Below are 12934 nucleotides of genomic sequence, written 5' to 3' on the forward strand. Positions count from 1 at the left end.
TTGATCACTGTTTGTTATCTTCACCTTGAGTTGATCACTGTTTGCTATTTGCATTTCCATGAACCCAAAAATACTTTCCCCAGCAACACCGAGGATCCTTTTCTCTCTTGGCATCTAATACTATCTGTATTATTTCCTTGAGTTCATATTTCTCCTACTGTAAATGTTGTACTCCTTAAAGGATTTGTGAAATTGGTCAATTCGTTTTCTTCATCCTTTTTGATATACATGAATGAAATTTATTATGATGAGATACATTTTAATTGAAAGGCTAAATAACGAACAAGGATCAATCGCATAACTCCCAGAAGGAATCCAAAATATGGAGTTGAGCAAACACGGACCCCTGGACATACCCTGTCGACAAGCCACACCCGTCATGAGGCTTATGTCTTGATCAGATGAACGGAGACTGTTGAAACCGTTTTAAGATCAATTTGTTTGCCAGTAGCCTGCCACAATCTAAAAACTGATCATACGCAGAACAAACTATTGCGGATCGAGTCAGTTGAGAGATGTAAACACCATATGCAGGTGATAATGAAATCATGTTACATAGGCATGGGAAGTTGGCGATGCAGAATGTGAAATCATCCTGTTTGTGATAAAGTTATTTTGCTAGTTGGCCATTAATATCAATTTGCAATAAGATATCTAAATACTAAGCAGATGAGGACTCTGTGGTCCTTTTTATCTCTTTCACAGTGGTGTATCGAATCGACATATGAATGAAAATGACTATTGTTAATATATATAACGTTTTTCAATATATCTACATGATGAGTTGAAGGTGACAGGAAGATATTTTTTTCTTCTCATATAGAAGCTTTTTAATAAACTCTGCTTCATCGAGTATAAGAAGAGGTTAACTAACAAAACAACCGCAATTAGTGCCCATGGGAATTCCAACAGAATGTTGGATTGATTGATTGATTGATGGATGTTTTTCGCCACACTCAACAATTTTTCAGCTATCTGGTGGCGGCCAATTTTTATTGGTAGAAGAGAGAACCCAGATACAATGTAGCTGGGAGGAGACTACCGACCTTCCGAAAGTAAACTGGGAAACTTTCTCACTTACCGGCGCGAGCGGGATTCGAACTCGCACCGACAGATGTGAGAGGCCGTGTGATTTTGAGCACGATGCTCAAACCTGATCATCAAAGCAATTGTCAATGAGGAACTTCAGCATATTTTTTATTTTAAATTCATATTACTTGTACTCCACGTGATGTGTAACAAAGTAATTTTTGGATGACTGATCAATAGATACGAATATTTTCTTTTTCCATTTTTTTTTTTGAAAAAGCAATTGTTTTTCATGTCAAAAAGTCTGATCTTTAATTCATCGTGAGGAATGTTAACAATTTTTTTATGTTGTTGATTTGAGAAATATTTTGCAATTGAAAATCTACTAAAAGTTCTTGAGAATTTTGTTAGACTTCACATTTGATTTACACAATCTAATTTAAATCAGATCCCAAGATACACTCACAATCGCTGCAATAGGATCTGACATAATCCCATACGGGGTCATTCCTACATGACTTTTCGCTTGGAATATTCATGAGAACTATCAGCCAGTCAGATTGCGCCATACAAACAACGATAGTTATTCAGGCGGTTCACGGCAATTCATAAATAATTAGCAGTAAAATCTTTCCCACGAAGTTTATTTCTCACTATAAAATTGTTTAATTTTTAACATTTGGAATAATGCCTAATCCATTTCGTCCAAACAAACAATAAATCGTACGATATAAAATACACCCAAATTAAATTAATTATGTAATGCGATTTATGTATGAATAGGGATGGGTACGATTTGAATAGTTTTCAAGATGGTTTATTTAATCAGCGCGAGGAATATAACGCCAGTCGACGTAAACGGTACATTGTGACGTCACATCTATCATCATGTGCTTTCTTTTAAACCAAACAATCGGATCCATTTTCCTTGAATTGTTAACGTCGACGATTTCATTGGCGATGCGCTAATTGGCTAACATAAAGTTCAAATGAACATGACCCCTAGTCGGGTTATGTCAGATCTTTTTAGGCAGTGTATACGGCGCACATCTAAGAAGTCTGATTTTAATTAGATTGTTGATTTACACCACTTCTGGTATATATGATAGCTCAGTACCTTTGCACTTTCTCATTTACAGTCGCTAATATTTTCTTGTAGAGTTAAGATAAGGGCTTGGTAGAACATGTACTCGATCCAGCGATGTATCTCCCTTTGGAAGGGGTTTCGGAATGTGTAGAAATACATAATTGATGCGGTAATTCATATTCATCCATCCGATTGACTGTGATATAAATGGGTGTAAAACTAAAGCATGGTGTTGAATAATTGTATCTCTTGAAAGGACAGTTGGAATATCAGTACGTTTACCAAATGTGGAATGAATGCCAAGTTCGTTTAAATTACAGTTGTAGTAATGATATTTTCAAAAAAACAACCCACCAATGATGTTACAAGCTTTGTCAGCTGGAACCAAATCGTACTCCTCATGTAACATATCTAATTATTTATTTCTAAAAAAACCCAGAATAATATATGTTACGTACTTTTGTTTTGATGTTTCTAAGACGGGATTTTAAGATCCCTCTTATACCTTTACTCTATTCTTGCAATGTATAAAGTTCTTCTTTTTCATATTTAGCCCATAGTCTGGCTTAATCTGCGACATAATTTATAACAGAGATGGAGTTATGTCACCAATTGAAAGGCCGAGGTTATCTGTACTTAAGACCTTTTAAAATATGTGATTTCAGGTCCTCATTTTCAACTATATCAACAGCACCAGTTCTGACGTGTCCAGCTGGATTATAGTTGAAAGAAGACGAAGAACAAAGAACACGTTGGTGAATTAAAGGGACTGATCCATGACCCCTCCCTCCAATTTTGTTTCTCACTTTTAATGACCAAAACATACTGTTTAATGTGTTTAAAACGTTTCGCAAAAATACGGTTATACGTTATCAAAAAAGCTCATGTTAGAGAGTGTAATATTTGTTTAGTAAACAAAGATTACTGTATGCTATTATTTACGAAGCTTTCAAAAGAAATAAATATCGGTCTAAGCATGTCATATTCATCGCATTTCAAGTATTGTTAGGTGAAATGTATCATGTAATGGTTAAATGTATGATTGTGCAAAAATGAGATGCTTTAGAATACAAAATTTATAATTCACTTTGTAAAGTGAAAACGACTCGAGTCTTTGTTAACATAACACAGAGTTAAGGCTAACATATTGTCCTTACAGTATCCTGGTCTTCAGAAGGTCAACATTTTGTTGTCAACATTAGAAATAAGTATTTATAAAACGAAAAATATTTATTTCAAAAAAGGTAAACCAGTTCCCTTCAGTTTGGATACAATAGTTGAGAAATGCAGACTTCACAATGAAAGATGTTGGAATACAAGATTGGAGTGTATATCAGTAAGATTATCTCTGGTATTTCTTTCTTTAACGTTGTTGATCAAAGCTATATATATATTTTCGATTTGACCACGTGACAAATTATGTATGATATATCCCTCTATATTTTTGAAATTATTTAATTCTCAGACTGGAGAACACATTTGTTTGTCTCGTACACTTTATTCTTCCTGATGTGTCTCGGGGTATGTTATGCCATGCTCTCCATTTTTTATTTTTTCTGGGGTTTATGAGATTGATCATTGAGGGTTATCTTCTGTTTTTCATACTTATTTAATATTGTAAACTTACTTGACAGAGAAGTGTGTAAGTACTCCTTCACTGTTTCAAATTGCTCTTTAACAGTTGTCCGTACAAAGTTGTCTCCACTCTGATTTTGAGCATCTAAAACGTATATAACACAATGTATCTTATCCTTTTCTCTTGGGTTTGCACGGAAATGTGGGTTGTCCGGACTGATAGGAGTTCCAGGTTGTATCTAATGAAATGCAAAAACAAAGTCAAAATGGGTCAAATCTTTCTCTTGAATAGTAGTATCTTCCCATGTTAACCATTTGTCACAATCATGGCACAATCTCGGGTCTCGCGGTGGTAAAATGAATGATATCCCCGATGGTCTCTACAGTCCAGTAGATAAGTACTTCGTTACTAGCTTGAAAATACGGATGTAAATTTAATTGCTGTTATAAAATTTAGAAATTCATTTCAAAATTAAGGATTATCTCCCTCACGCACAGCTCTTTTCCTTAAACGAATTTGACTCAACTTTTTTGGCACACTGTTTTTACCTATAATAGCTCTAAAACTTCATTGTTATTTCGGATTTGAAAGATTTCGGTTGAGCATCACTGAAGAGACATAATTTGTCTAAATGTGCATCTGGTGCATCAAAATTGGTACCGTATACGTTTTAAATTATGACCCCTGGGTCGAGGCCTCTGCTGGTTGACTGGTAGTCCCCGAGGGTCTCTACATCACAGTAGCTAAGTACTTCGTTACTAGCTTGAAAATACGGATGTATATTTAATTGCTGTTATAAAATTTAGAACTTCGTTTCAAAATTAAGGATTATCTCCCTCACGCATAGCTCTTATCCTTAGATGAATTTGACTCCACCTCTTTGGCACACTGTTTTTGCCTATAATTGCTCCAAAACTTCATTATTATTTCGGATTTGAAAGATTTCGGTTGAGCATCACTGAAGAGACATAATTTGTCGAAATGAGCATCTGGTGCATCAGAATTGGTACCGTATACGTTTTACATCTAATATGAAATTTTAATAAAATAATTTGGTTTCTGGTTTAGTAGCACTACATATGATTTTAAACACCCAACATTATTTTCACTGTGTCTTTGAAAGCTTCCCTTTAAGATTTTTATCTTAGCTAACAATCAAATCGCTTTTATTTCATGAAGTTTGTGACAGGTTTGATTTGAACAGGATTGGTCCTGTCTGTTTCGAAGGATAAGGAAACGTGCAAAAACACGCTAGACAGAGTAACAAACGCCAGAAAAATATATATAAGAATTAGAACACATTCACACACACACACACACACACACACACAGAGAGAGAGAGAGAGAGAGAGAGAGAGAGAGAGAGAGAGATGATCTTTTGATTTATCTATTAACAATGCACACATACACCCCTACCACACATAGACATGACCTCCGGCTTGACGTACAACATCCAGAAAAAAATAGTAAATCACGATCAAATGTCCGTATATGAAAGAATATGAGATCGATTAATTCAACATATGCATTGTCAATTGTAGAATTGCCCAATAATGATATATAGACTGAGGAGGAAGCAGACGTAGGGATGTGAATTGGTATTTTTTTGTTTGGCAGAAACTATCAGATTTTAGATTTATTTTACCTTTAATCTGATTACTTTCACGGAATAAATGTGCATCGATAATCCAAACATGTGTTATAACGTTGTACCTGCTAATCATCGATGGGTTTAATTATCATTCATCAGAATATGTTGTGTGAATTAAACCGGAAAAGAGTAATATATCTTAAATATATACTATACAATGATGGATTGTATCAAATTGTTGTGTTTATGTGATATTTCTATCAGTGTTAATTAACATTGATATCCATGTTTGTGCATTTTATTAGACTATAACAATGTATGCTTAACAGAAAAACTCATTAAAACATGCATGTACTGCAACCAATTATGCATACAACTTGTGCACCTATTTAAAGTGGCTTGAGATATTTATGTTTCGATGTTGATAATTAAAATAAAATAACATTCATATTTGATAGCAAATAATTCGTTATAAACTCATTCTGCTGCGTGTTTATTATGTGTAACAGTCCAGGTAATAATGTTCTTATTGAAACTCGCGTAGAAAATGAAAGTAACATCCATAATACAATGTACAATAGTATGAAACAGAAGCAAAATCAAAACTGATTCATTAATATGCTCAGCGTACCTTATACTGGTCTTTTACGTGGCCATCACAAATATATTTGATATCCTCAGTCTGCACTCCTCTTTCTTCATCCAACAGTCCTCTACAGTCAAATAGTCGGACAGGTAACCGTATCTGTCCATCACCATCTTTGATTTCTAGGGCATATGCTGCTAACTAGAAAACAGTTACACCAATAATGAATGAAATTGTATTGATATAAACAAGTCATACTGTAATTAATTTCAATTCCGGGTAAAATGAATATTCTGTTGATAAATCCCTGGTGGGAAACTCACATGTTTTGTTACAGAGTCCGAACATCCTTCTAAAACAGCTGCTATTCTAGCAATGGTACCCTTTTGTTTTAAAGCAGTTGCACAGGAGTTAATGAAGGAAGACTTTCCACTCGCGCCTTCACCCAGAAGTAGAATATTGAGCTTTCTGTCTTTATCACGGCAGATGTCACCTATTTTTCTCAGGTAGAAGTCTTTGATCTAATGAAATATATAATGCATATCAAAGACTAACGTATTTATATGGTAAATCATGGTCAACTAACAACCCTAGTTGATCATTTGTGTAAGTTTTACAAATCTGTAGATCTACAAGAACACATTCAAAGTTAGAAAATTAAGATCACTGTTTCCATTCGTATTCTGCTTTAGTATCATTTGCGCATTGTACCCCATTTCAATTTCATAATTTTCCACATGATCTGATCAAAAAGGTTCATAAAATTCATTTCTTAATTCTATCATTTACGTTTGTAGTCTATATTTCTCATTGCACGCTATATCTTCTCGTTTTAATCCATTTTCATCAATTTGCATTCCATTTGAATGTATGTCATTCCTATGCTACAATTTGTCATTTGTATTTCCAATTGTTTGCAACACTTTTCGTTGTTTTAATATGTATATGATTGTGGATGCGTTTGTTCTCTTTGTTACGAATGAAAATGGTGGTTTTGGTCATATCCGATAATCTGGTTTGCATTCAAGATCACGGTGAAATCACAGGATATTTTGATAATATATATTGGGATGGTATATGTAAAAGTTCAACTTAAACACGTCACTTTTAGATACCGGGATACTTTTCCGAATATAAATATTACACTGTACATATCTTTTAAAACCTCCTGTAAATATACTCACTTGCCAACACCGTGTATGCCACGTATTTTTAATTAAAGGACAAGTTGCATAAAAGTAAAAAAGCCGGAGATAAAAGGTCTTTTTAATCTATGTTACCCTCAGCTGCTTGCACAAGTTGTTTAATTACTCTCAATTACATACATTGTACAGTGTATGTGTTAAGGAAGCAACACTCTGGAATTTGGGGCAATTGAGCGAGCATTAACGATACGGTGTTTTCGATTTTGACGTCAAACGTGAACATTTCGTAAGACAATTTATAACAGAAGATGTAAACATCACGCGAAATGCAAGATTGCATTACTATTGGAATACCCATCTTCTCAATTCTGTTTTTGACTGTTAATGTTGGCTATTAAAATTTCTTGATGAACAATCCTGAATAATCTAAATTAACTGTATTGGAGTAATCTCGATTGTATCATTGAGATTCATTGTCTAAAGGGATATATTAAGGCTGCCACTCTGCATGTAACGGAGGCATCACGAAATGTCCCCCTTCACGTGACCAGCCCTCGACCAATGTAATTGACTGTATTATTCTGGATGATAATTCGGACAATAATTCAGATTGTCAGGGATATGAAAGTGAAATGATTGGAAACTGGAACAAAATCTCAATTCTATATAATTTTGCAAACAAAATTCAAGAAAGTGACCTGATATGCTGATGATACTTAAAGTTTTATGGTCCGAATTTCAACAATTGTATCCGCCTTGTAAAACGCTGTTAAATCATTGCATGTACACATTTATGAGGCTGTATGACCTGCCATACATTATTTCATCTGTTTTAACCAGAGTTATTGTTTTTAAATCGGTGTTTACAAACAACTGTTACTCGGCCATTCCAAATCACAGTCACCTGACCAGTTAATACTTTTATATCATCTGTGATCTTTTCTTTGTGAAGCTGTGAATTTTGTTACAACAGTAATGTGGCATGAGTTTTAAGAGAAATAAAAATTTCAAATACCTCTTATCAATTCGTTGTTTTACGCACTTTTAGCCTTAAAATTAAGACAGTCGCGTTTGATTTATATACCCCATGTTGAGATTCCCTTTAACCGCGTAGGACTATTTATAGACGATGTATGATTTATGCGTACCCGCTGCTGTTTACTGTTTAAATAATCTCATTGCTGTTTTCTTTTACATGCAAATGTTTTCAAGCATGTGATTAAAGGAACGTTGATAACTTTACAAACTGATTAATCTGCTTTAATGTAATTGTGTAGGAAAATTACACATGAACATCGGGTCATACAAGCTTTTAAAGCTTACATAAGGCTATTTTAAAAGGAGTCCTTATGTTACAATCAATAAGGTAATATCGATAGGGGATATTTACTCCTCATAAGCACCTCATCCCAACTCTGGTATATCCAGGAGGCCTTGTTTGAAGAATTCTTGATTTTGTATATATTCCTTATAAGATATATGATATTGATCACTGTTTGTTATCTTCACCTTTCATTGATCAATATTGGCTATCTTCACCTTTACATTCCAGTAAACTGGAAACAAAAGACACCACATTCTTCCACATTTGCACCACACTTAGATATCTTACTGAACATCGATATTAATTACAAACTAAGACCTCAACGTTATAATAAACGGGCAGACTTCAGCTTTTCCATAGTCAACTTCTCATATCTTAGTAGCAATATTCCATTGTCACCTGTATGTAGTGCTTATGTCTCTTAACTGATTCGATATGCACGAGCTTGTTTTGAGTATGATCAATTTCTAAATCAAGCAGACTACTGACAAACACAATGATGTTACAGGGGTTTCAACAGTCTCATTTAATGTCAACATTTCGATCATCTACTATCGCTACATAGCAGATGAGTGGATCATAGGATCCAATTTTATTTACATTGTATCATAGTGAAAATTACAAGTTCATGATTTTTTCTTTATAAAAAATTTAAAAATCTGTGTTAAATATAACTCCAATAACAATTATTCAGGTTCTATCATGCATAAATCCAAATGACTTATTCATTTTTCAAAATATGGCTGCACATTAGGGTGGAATTACTTTAATGTCTTCATTTTCTCTAGGTAATAATTAGCATGAAGAACCCTTTTACAAATTGTTTTTATTTTCCTCTCTCTCTACAATATATAAACTTGTGTCTGTTGAAAACATGACATAATTTCAGACTTGTTTTAAAAGACTATAATACACTGTGGCCGTTATAACGATCTAGTTTGCCAATGCATTCTGTCATTGGGTTAAACGAGTTTCGAGCCAATTGTAACTACGTATTACTCTGTTTACCTGATCAATATATAAGACTCACGGTGTATGTGACCGTCAACAGGGGATGCTATACAGGCCATAGGAAAATGAATTACTTGTAGCCTTGAATTAATTAAGAATTATTTTTGTATTTGATCCGGATCAAGTTCAAATTCAATAGGGGACACAATCCGGTCGTGATAATACGTTCTAGTCTCATACCTAAACTCAACATATAGGTCTGGTATTTATTAAAAAAATCCTAAATCCAATAATATATAATTGATGCTTACAAGCTTTAATGTCTTTTTTCGTTTTGTTCATTTAATATAAAGGACACCACAGAGTCGTCCACTTCTGCTTCATACTTAGATATTTTATTGAAAGTAAACATTAACGGCAAACTGACAACTCAACTGTATGACAAACGGGGTGATTTCAGCTTCTCCATCGTCAACTTTCCACATTTATGTAGCAATATTCCATTATCACCTGCATATGGTGTTTATATATCTCAACTGATTCGATATGAATCAAGAGCTTGTTCTGGGTAAAGTCAGTTTTTAAATTGAGGTAAGCTACTGACAAACAAGTTGATGGTACAGGGATTTCAACAATCTCGATTGAAGTCAGCATTTCGCAAATTCTATGGTCGTTATAACGATCTATTTCGTCAATACAACCTATCATTGGGTCAAATGCTGTCTGACGTGTTTCATACGTATTGTTAAGCCGTTCTTGGCACACTGATTTTGATTACGGATAATTCCGTTTACCTGAACAGGATATAGGGCTCACAGCGTGTGTAACCGGTCGACAGGGGATGTTTACTCCACCTAGGCACCTGATTCCACCTCTGGTGTGTCCAGGGGTCCGTGTTTGACCAACTATCTAATTTGTATTGCTTGTAGGAGTTATGATATTGATCACTGTTCGTTATCTTCACCTTGCATGAAAGACAATATATTACTTTCTTTGACGAGTTAAATATATAAATATGTGTAACTTAATGAATAAATTATAATCCATAACATTAATCCTTTTTCTAAATAACACAAAATACCCTTGTTTCTCACAAACCATCAATAACTTTTGATTAAGTTTTCTTGACAATTGTTTATTAAACATTCTGATTTCCGATATAAATTTACTTTTACATGCGCAAGATCCTTTCATTTATTGTGTACGGACAGTTGCTACCCTGTTAGGTTCCAATCTGGAAATAAAGATCACATCATCGAGCTTCTATGCAATCGGAACAACGATCGGTCTTTTCCGTCATTTGGAGAGGAAAAAGTTAGTTTTTATCAATTTGACGGAAAAAGCTGAGAGATGTTCCGATTAGCTCCATTGAATAATCATAATAATGATACGAACTAGTGATCTTAACTATTCGCGAAGAATTAGCGGGTTTTTCACCCTCTGTTGATTTAAATATGATAAGAATGTTTTAAGTGACGTAAGAGTCTTTAAAAACTGAGAAGAATTTTGAAGAGAAGGGTGATTTTGTTTTAACCTTACAACCTCAAAATTTCTATTTTGAAATTGAAAAAAGAGCAATAAAAACTGTTGATGTCCTTGACCTTGTATTTGACCTAAAATTGGAGTTCAACGATTTTTGAGCGAAAGTCTAAATCTTTGCTGATTATCTTTAATAGTATCAAAGATGATAAAATTGAAACATAAAACATTAATAGGAATGTGAATGTGTCATATAAGGTCAAATGACATTTATCGCAATCTATGATACCTTCAAAATGAATGAAATTTCATTTTTATGATGACCTTGACCATGACCTCAATTTGAAGGTCAAAGGTCATTGGGCTTAATGAAGTGATCCAGTGTATATATCCATATTAATGTAAAAGCTATAGGCTTTAATGATGGTATTGGATACTTTCAGGGGCAATAACTATGTTTAAAGACCGAGGAAATAAGTACCGCCTTCAAATTTACCTGGTCTATGAACCTTTTTCAACTAGGATAAATTAAGCTTCAGATTGGATGCTAGAAATTGATGGACATTTAATTATCAGTCTTTGTGTATACCTTATCTATTTTATTTGGCGATCGAGGAGCCCTTGCAATTCTTTGATGCTTACGGCGTATACCAGCTCGAGAAGGAAACGGTTTTGGCTGTTTTATGTAGGAATAGTCACACTGTAACAGTAGTATTTTGCATACAATTACATAAATTATAATATAATACAATAGGTCATGCTTAGGAATGGGTATGATTGATTATGATTATTATGGATTGTTGAATATGATTTACACGGACATCGATTTTATGGTAAACAGAGTAATTATGGATTGTATTAATTGTACATTAATGAAATCTGGTTTACATTGAGTTGAAAATTTAAAAGCGTAATTTCCCTCTCGAAACATGACGACAAAAGTACATGTAACTGTCGACTTATCGGCAAGAGAAATTAGCCGCTATCAGAATAATATCTTCCTTTAGACCAGTTATTGAATGAACTGTCTGTAACCTTAAGAATTGATTGTATTATCACTTATATTAGCCTTGCATTATCATTATCGATTATATTAGCCTTAATTACCGATTATATTATTAAATTTACAATGTATGTGAGTGATGCAGGCCTGTGGAATCGCACTGATCATATTTAGTCATTTTAGCTGATGTAAGCCGCATTGCAAAGAAATACATAAAGGTCACCATGTTTTGTACGACCTTTATGAGTAAAACTTGTGATACTGTTATTCCAGTACCTGCATCACCCATAGATGATTGGCAGTTGGGACAGTTTTGTTACCAAAAATGTACACTACTGCAGCTGCGTTTATTATAGCGCATTAGTGTCAATAATGTTAATCACATACCTATTTCATGTATATTTACGTTTGTAAAGAGCAAGGTACGTTAAGGCCCAAATTTCGCCACAAAATTAGGATAAATTTAAAATGTGGTTTCACTTGGTTTAATCATTATGATTATGCACTAGGGCATTGGCCCTGATGATACATGTGGAAATTAGTGACGTAATATGTTCTGTGACGTCATTTTCCTTATCTCCGATTGACACGATTTACCGAAATCGCCGAAATTAGCCGTTTTTTTATGCATTTGAAACCATTTTTAAGATCGAGCACATGCAACAACCACAAAGATGTTTTGTGTACAAATTAATCATGTTGAAAGTCAGTAATGAGCAAGATTTCGACTTGGTTGATAAATGTGCAGACTATTAAATTTAATGTTTAACCATTTCCCGCGTTCATCTGTAATACAAATTTCAACGTTGATGGTGTTCATATATACAAGTTTAATGAATAAATATGCATGTGTACAGCTTGTTAAATTTTATAAGACTCTACGTAGTTTGCATAGAAGAAGATAGTGTGTAATCAAAGAATTGACACATATATTTCCGATTCCAATTTTACTCGTTTTATGTTTGATATAGATACGCAATGATATCAACGCAATTAATGTAACACATGACAAAGTTCAATCACATATTCTTTTTTATCATATATAGTTTATGATATGAATTATCCCTCTAAATTGATATACTGTGGTGGCTACAATGCGTATCTAAATATATGTCTAAATATGCCTTGCCAGTCATAATATTCTAACGTACATGTAGGCTAAT

General features: G+C 33.9%; 1 protein-coding gene across 1 annotated transcript in view; it reads right to left on the reverse strand.

The window, feature by feature from the left end:
• The window catches only part of LOC125654246 (interferon-induced protein 44-like), a 129154-nt gene that overhangs the window by 71360 nt on the left and 44860 nt on the right, over positions 1-12934 (reverse strand). The window contains exons 11-12 of the mRNA XM_056143347.1: positions 6193-6390; positions 5915-6070 (exon numbers count right to left, since the gene is read on the reverse strand). Coding sequence (XP_055999322.1) covers positions 5915-6070; positions 6193-6390 — 354 coding nt within the window. The remainder of the gene's footprint in view (positions 1-5914; positions 6071-6192; positions 6391-12934) is intronic.

This window comes from Ostrea edulis, chromosome 7 (genome assembly GCF_947568905.1).
Source record: "Ostrea edulis chromosome 7, xbOstEdul1.1, whole genome shotgun sequence".
Taxonomy (NCBI): Eukaryota; Metazoa; Mollusca; class Bivalvia; order Ostreida; family Ostreidae; genus Ostrea; species Ostrea edulis.